This window comes from Lipophrys pholis (genome assembly GCF_963383615.2).
Source record: "Lipophrys pholis genome assembly, chromosome: 2".
In the NCBI taxonomy this organism is placed as follows: Eukaryota; Metazoa; Chordata; class Actinopteri; order Blenniiformes; family Blenniidae; genus Lipophrys; species Lipophrys pholis.
The window spans coordinates 24,808,717-24,816,779 of NC_137636.1; the positions used below are offsets into that span (position 1 = coordinate 24,808,717).

Genomic DNA, 8,063 nt, shown 5'->3' on the forward strand with positions numbered 1-8,063 from the left:
CTGAGGATGGATGACTGAAAACCTGTTTTTTAGTTGAGCAGATTTGGATGGAATACCATCAGGACAGGTGAAATAAACAGAGTCCGAAGCAGGCTGATATTGTAGATTTCAGTGTATTTTAGTTCAAACTAGATGAGGAAAGATGTAGGAACCCTGGGGTTACATTCAGTGGCGCCAGAAACATTTATTAATTACCAACCAACACTTGTCTTTGTGGGAACATTTGTAGAGATTTAAAAGTGGGAGCAAGATGAATGTGGTGAAAACATGAAAAAAGAAATCAAGCAGTTTGATGTGGGACTATCCAACAAACGTCTTGTTTAAATTCGATTCAGACTTAAGGTATTCTGTTTTTTTATGTAGTTCCTACACTATATATCTGAGGCAAATTTGAGCTATCCTAATAATTTATTATTAAATAGGCAAATCAAATGTAAGCAATTCAATAAAAAATTGTTTATCTTGGTATCAACCCTGGGCCGTACAGAGGTGCAGTGGTTAATACTCTCACCTCACATCAAGAGTACTGCGGGTCCAGTTTTGGCTGATTGATTTATGTGTGGAATTGCGTGTTTTGCCCTGTGTGTATGTAGGTTTTCTACAGGCACTGTTTTAGGTGAACTGGTGTCTTGAACAAATGAAAAACAACAATTATCCAGGCGCCCACTTCCTAGGAACACTCAATGTGTGTTGAAATGAAAGGTTTTTAAATGGTCCAGTGCACGCACCAGCTTCAGTAGTGTTCCATCAGCAGGTCTTGTGTTATAGAGAGAAATCAACCAATGATGTACTGGTTGGATGTCTCTCACTCTCTCATACCGTGAGCATCATCTCATCTACTTTACTGTCGTATTTCTTCTTAGGGAACAGCTTGTTGAGTCACTTCCAGAGTTCAAATATCTGATTTTCTTTCTTCTTTTTTTTTTTTTTTGCTAAAAAGAAATGGAGCGCAAACAACCAAGAACAGCTATGAAACAGACCTTAAAATAATTAAGAAATCACAGTAGCTGGTCTAATGCACACACTGCTCTGGGATTCGCACAGCTCGTTGATTTTCTTTCCTGTGACTGAAACTGATTGCAGGTGTGTAATAAGCATGAGCAAAAGGATGATGGTAAAGGTGCACGTGTGTGACTCTGTTTAGAAACCAGTAATTCCACGCAGACTGAACGTATTTTCCACCGCCGCTCACAATTTAACCAAAAATGCATTTAGAAACTATCCGGACAAGCCACTTTGTATGTTTTACGTTCATGATGAGTGTGAAAAATATAATATACGTGCAAGATACATTTTTTTATATATTCAGTAATTTGTTATTCAGATTGTCTTTTTTGATATAACTGGACTTCCGAAGGCTCAATCTTTGGCTCATGCTGATTATTTATGAAGCAGAATGTTAAGGAGCATAAAGAGGCTCAGATGATGGGATTTCCTGGGACAATCATTAAATATTTACATATTAGGCATACATTTCATCAACCTCAAGACAGGGGAAATGTTCTGGCCTGTTCTGATGATGAACAGATAATCTTGTTACAGTTTAGGATCAATTGAAAAATGAACACAAAGAAACCTGACACTAAGTAATTAAAACGTGTTTCAGGGAAAGTCCTCTTAAAACTCATCTGTACACTGATCTGCAATAGAGGGGAAAAAAAGCAAAAGTGTGATAACCTTTATTAGGTAACTTATAACTGACTGGTGTGTATATCAACAGAATCCCACAAGAAAAATGTTTTTCTCATTCATGGTTTATAAATAATGGAAAATTAAAATCCCTCCTGATTGGATCACATGTGTAGCAGCCATATGGAGCGACACCGACGGGATGCACCCATCAGAAAAGCCGGGCTGTCACTATGTGGCACGGTGGTCGTATCTGCCAGACGTACTAGAGTGACATGTTGTTTTTACCACGCGCCACCAGCAGCATACCAACGTGGTGCCAGAGTGACAATCAGCGAGTGACACTAATACAGCAAAGTGTCCATCAACTCGCCCGCAGGCAACTTCACACACGAAGGCCTCAACCGAACCAAACATAGATAAGAACATAAAGACGTGACGGTGGTGGTGGTGGTAAAGGCATTGTGAGGACAAAAGTAGAAGAGTGCAGTACAGCAGTAATCCTGTTATATCATAGTTTCAACATTAAAAAATATCTGGAATTCTAGCAACAGTTTTGTCTCGTGTCTGAAACCTGAAATTCAAATAAGAGAAGAAAGATCCTCAAAAACACGTAGTTTAATCACCGTAAACAACTTGTTAGATGGTGACGATAAGAAATACATTACCATCATTAACTCCTTTTGACTCTGACAGCAGCAATATGTTCTAAAATGGTACAAGAGCAACAAAAGCTGGAGCCTTTTATAAACAATTAGTATAAACGCCGACTGGCATCATCGTCTTCAAAACCACATTGTAGGTGTAAAACTGGGAAGAAAGTGTATTTGTTGTAACAGCAGGCAGAACTACAAGGACTCAGAAACACCGTCAGAACAGCGCCTGTGTAATCCACAAAATTAAATCTGTATCATGCAAAGAAGAGGAACACAGTCCAGGAATTTCTCTGAACAAAAGCTTGTTTGAAATGGAAATTGGGTAAAATAGAAGCACAGGATGAATCAACATTTGAATGTTCCTACAGATTAAACAGAAGAGGGGCAATACAGCTTTTATCTGTGCACATTTCAAACCAGCAGCCCTGATGCTATGGAGTTGCATCAGTCGCTCACATCCAGTCAGCGCTGTTCCATGCCACATAATTCATGATTCACTCAGCCTTCATCATAAAAGCATGGCTTCACTCTCGAAGGCTCTGGACTGTTGGGAAGTGAAAATCCTACATTAGACAAAGATGGAATATTATTATTCTTCCAATATACCCAGAGATTGATTGACTCTGGTTTCAAGATGAATGGATGTGACACGGTGAGAAACATAGCACTGTCCCAGCTTTTTTGAGATGTGTCGTTGCCATCAAATGAAATTACTTCTATTAGTCAATTTAACCATAATAAAAAAAATATTGCATTTTTTTTTTTATAAAAACAAAAAACATTATTGGGAACTGAATTTGGAAAATGCTAAAATTTGACCATGAAATAACATGAGATAGTAGCTAATATGCTGTTAGCTAACAACATCCTCGAATTTTTGTGGGTTTTGTTCTTATGAACATTTTCCCACACACAAAACGAGGTTCCGTTCCCCCTCCTGGTGTAATAAAGTCTTGGCTTGAATTTGCACTTTGCGACTCCGGACAAACATATCAGCTGCAGTGAAACATGTCAGGCTGATAAAAGAAATGCATGCACGTTAATATTATATTATGAAATTAATATTATACTTTCACTCTCCACAGATGCTCACAAGAAATCCAAAGTAAAGCCCAAATAATCCAAAACCATCTCTGAAGTGTTTGGTAAACTCTGAACCACCTGTCCAAACCTTAGAAAACTAAACTCTCACTCCACTGAACAATCAATAGTAAACACTGCCAGGTCTGAAGTCCCTGGCCTCCTGAAAATAGCAGGAACAAATATTCCCTGCTTCCCTGAAGGATTCAGGCCTCACGATCTTGGGTAACAAAGTCAAACCCAGACTAAAAGCACATCAGTGAGGTTGTTGTTTTTTTTCCAGCTAACGTTGCGACCTGTTCCAAATAAAGATCTCCGAGCTGAGTTGATGGTGGAGAACACCAGGTCCACAGCAGCCTGTTGTCAGGGATTAAGTAGCTGCTATATTTGCCAGAGAAAATCCTGTGCTCAGTATTGCTTCATATAAGGAGGTGACATTCAGCCCAGCTCTCACACACACACACAGACACACAGACACACAGACACACACACACACACACACACACACACACACACACACACACACACACACACACACACACACACACACACACACACACACACACACACACACACACACACACACACACACACACACACACACACACAGAAGCATATACAAAGACTCCAGCCGGCTCTGCCCCACAGCCTTTCGACCTGTACAAACAATTTGATTTGGATGGGAACCGATCAAATTAAGCAGCGGAGCTAACTCAGTGGGAAGTCGGAGACTGAGAGTGCAGAGAGCGAACCCCAGCCTGGTCGCTCTAATTGGATCCATGTGAATGTGATGATAAGCTGTGACTATCTGCCGACTGGCAAAAATCTATTGTGAATGCTCAGAAATGTAAAGGACTTGTTTGAAGGAGAGAGTGACACTGCACCTGAGCTTCGGGAAGGTGCTGCTAGGCGGCGGGATTCACCCCACCATCCATTCATTGCCATTACCTGGACAGAGCGGAGCAGCAAGAGGACGAGGACGGCCCTCCTGAGGAAGAACGACTCCATCTTCTCCTCGTCCACGTTTCTGTCGAAGTGTGAGCCCCGACCTGGAGGGGAAGAGAGCGCGGCACGTGAGCGTCCCTCTGCAGCTGTTCACTGTTTCACTCCGAAATAAAACTGACACCGAAGTGTCATTTACAACCAGACTCTCAGGGCCTGATCTACTAAAGGGGATAAAACCAGGCGCAAACGTGTCATTGTGTGCATGACAGCCGGGCACAACAACACTGCTCTCTATTCGGTGCGTTTGCTTTCATAAACGTGGATTATCGGGCATGCCTCCCAGACGAGTTAATGCTTATTGATTCAATTCATTACGTCTTGTTCGTGATTACCTCTGTTCTTCTTAGAGAGGCTACTGTATGTTACGATTCTGCAGCTGGCTCGCCACCACTCTTGTTTGCTTGAATTTTATGACGGGGTGTTTTGCTGGGTTGTAATTTAAAAAAAAAATAGCCTTTGGGGGAAAATCATTTCATTGTGTTTACCTTTCTTTTAACATTTCACTTTGTGCACGTGGAGGCTCAATGCTCCTGTCAATCAGTCCTGACAACGTTTTCAGGTGAAAACGGAAAACCTTCATCGTGTTTTGGGTGTCGACTTACACAACTGTGCTCGGACCCCAAGAAAACACAACTTTTTTTTCAAAATGGGGGAAACATAGTAAATGGTTCCATTGCACACGCTCAGTAGATGGACAATAACAACAATGTTTCCTCCAGAGTGTCATGACTCCCACTCCATGTTCTCCTGAGATTGTAATAACAATCCAACCTGTTCATCTGTCCACTAGAATGTCTGTCTTCTCCCATTGTTACTGTTTAGAGCAGATTGTTCTCTGTCTACACTTGCATGGGATTTCATTACAGAAACAAACAACCGTTCTCACTAGTGGCCCAAAATTTGCAGCATTTTTGAAAAAACTTTTCTGAAACAAAAATGCAAAAATGATGCGTTTTCATTTAAAACGTCACGTAAACAGAGCCTCAGCGTTAATTTTGCGAACACTGAATGAGGAGTAAGGTTACAGTACTCAGTTACCATTCATCTACTTCAAGCCGGACCCGTGGTTCTCCAACTTTTACCAGTGTGCAGAATATGAGGGGAAATAGAACTGAACAACAATAACAAGCTCCAGTAAACTTCTGGGAACTTACTGCCAGATGTTACAGCATTTTAGTAACAGACTGCTTTTTATACCCAGATTATAAACATATAACACTCTTTTTAATATTTCCACTAAAGGCACAAGTCTAATTTAACAACTCAAACAGGCTTTTATCCAAAAAGCACTTGAATGCACCATCACAGAGAGAGTGCATTATAGAACATGTCCATCCAAAACAATGAACCATGCTTTTATCAAAATATATCTAAGAGGACAGGTCTGGGAATCCTGTGTTTTGAATTATGATTGTCCTTCAAGCAATCTGATTGAAGCTATATTGAAACGCAGTTAACTTCACATTAAAATTGAGTACAGGTTCTTTCTATGCCAACCTTATTTGAAATGAAAAGTCAAACATTTAACTGCAAGACAAACAATAACAATCCACCAAATATGGAATATAATCAGAATTTTGGAATCATTGAGAAAACATTAAAGTGGTCAGAGCCAGCTTCTCATATACTATCTGCTTTATTTCCTTTTATAACTGCAAATTCCATTTCTTTGAGTCTGTTCCCTTTAAATAGATGAGTTTGGAAACTTGTGATTGACGTCTTTCATTTCCACATTGAATAGATTATCATCAAGCAGCCTTTGCTCCTACTCTTAGCAGCCTGTGAACTAATTTTTTTATTTTTTTTAAAAATGTACTAATAATCTTATTTGAACCACATTCAAAGAGGATATCAATTGTAAGTCCTTTGAATGGCTGTGCGAAATAGCCATTGTTTAATGGTCATTGCTTAATTCATGTGAGAATTATTGAATTATTTAATGACTTTTGAATGGGCTTACAAGCCAAATTTCTCATACATCTCAGGGGTGCATTGTCCCGGTGTACTTTTAATGACCACATTAATGATAATCATTTACTCAAAAGGGACAAATGTAGGCACAGAAAAAGGTTCCTCAAACAGGAACATCCTGCAGTGCGCGAGCATCAGCAGGGGGCTGATATTCCAGCACAGGGGGCGTAGAGACCCCACCTTCGTTGGAAAAACAATTTCCCAGCCTGATTCAGCCTGATAATTCCAAAATACATAATTAAACAGAAAGCGCGGTTCCGGTCTAATGTCCGCGCAAATGGCTGCATGTGTGAAGCTTTAACCTGTGCGGATCAGGTGTTTGGCGCGTGCGCACGATTGGAGATCATGCGAAGTTTCTAAGTTGTGTCATGCGTCGCCCGCAACCAACGGCTCTCTCAGCGGGTTCTCCGCGTAATGCGCATCAGGAGAGCCGGGATCTGAAGGACTGATCCCGGCGACACGCAGCCGTGATGGACGACAGCGGCTGCGGATCAAAACACCCTGAATCTTGAGTGTGTGTGTTTGTGTGTAGAAGGAACAAACGGCTCACCTCTGACGGGGGAGACGTCCTGCGCTCCCTATGCGCTCCTGCCGAGACGCAACATCAGTTATTCCACGGTCCGACTGCGGTGCACACGCGCCCCGCACCACGAACCAAAAACACGGGGACGTCCCAGAAGAGAACGGCGGGGACCGAAGGACCAGCAGACCGGAGGACCGGAGTAACGGAGGACTGGACAACCGATGGAAGACCAGAGAAGCGCGCACCGGTGCTCTCTGTCTCCGGGAAAAGTCTCTCCAGCTCCCGGCTGCGCGCTGCCCGTCTGCCTCCCCAACACACACACACACACACACACACACACACACACACACACACACACACACACACACACACACACACACACACACACACACACACATAAAACTTAGGATCAGAGTCAAGTTACGCACACACACGTAGCTTCCGCGCAGAACTTTCAATGTAAAGCAGATCTGCTTAACAGATAAACATAAAACTATAAAACCTGAATTTTCTTCAGCTTTTATTTGATGGAAATATTTTTGAAAATTATATGAATTTGGACATTTAATAGATGACTCAATTCGAAATGAATATGTATATCAAAATATTTTTCGAAATATTAGTTGGTTTTTTTTAACTGCATGTCATTGTTTTTGCTGTTTTAAAGCGGACAGAGAACATCAACCTGCTTATATTTATATGTAACAATTATTGTACACTAAATGGGAATCTTCCTCCTGCTCAGGTATTATATGTACTAGATATTTATATATTTTTAAAAATCGTTGTCAAACTTCCAAAACTACTTCTCCCTTTTATAGACGAATATGTAAATTAATGCATGATTTCCTACAATTAGCAAACACAAGCCATAATAGCATGATTATTCCATCATTTGATTTTGAACAATGGGAGAAGTTCAGGGTCATGCTCACATCGAGGGTTTTCTTTTTATTTCATTTGATCATATTCGATGTCTGCAGGTTGGCTCAGTTCACTTTACATTTTGACCACAGAGTGTTTTTGTGCCTATTTCATATTACTTTTATGTTATTTTCTACATGTTACGTCTATTTTATTCTATTTCATTCTTTACTATTTATGTATGTATTTACCATCAACTGGGCCTCAGGAACAGAATTCTGTACCAGGACATTTAACAATATTTAATGGTATGATAATAAATCTTCACTGAAAGG

General features: G+C 40.7%; 1 protein-coding gene across 1 annotated transcript in view; it reads right to left on the minus strand.

Annotated features, from left to right (window-relative positions):
• The window catches only part of adamtsl3 (ADAMTS-like 3), a 149,598-nt gene extending 142,346 nt beyond the window's left edge, over positions 1-7,252 (minus strand). Inside the window, exons 1-2 of the mRNA XM_080458097.1 lie at positions 6,892-7,252; positions 4,314-4,414 (exon numbers count right to left, since the gene is read on the minus strand). Coding sequence (XP_080314223.1) covers positions 4,314-4,373 — 60 coding nt within the window. The 5' untranslated portion in view covers positions 4,374-4,414; positions 6,892-7,252. The remainder of the gene's footprint in view (positions 1-4,313; positions 4,415-6,891) is intronic.
• Positions 7,253-8,063: the final 811 nt, after the last annotated feature.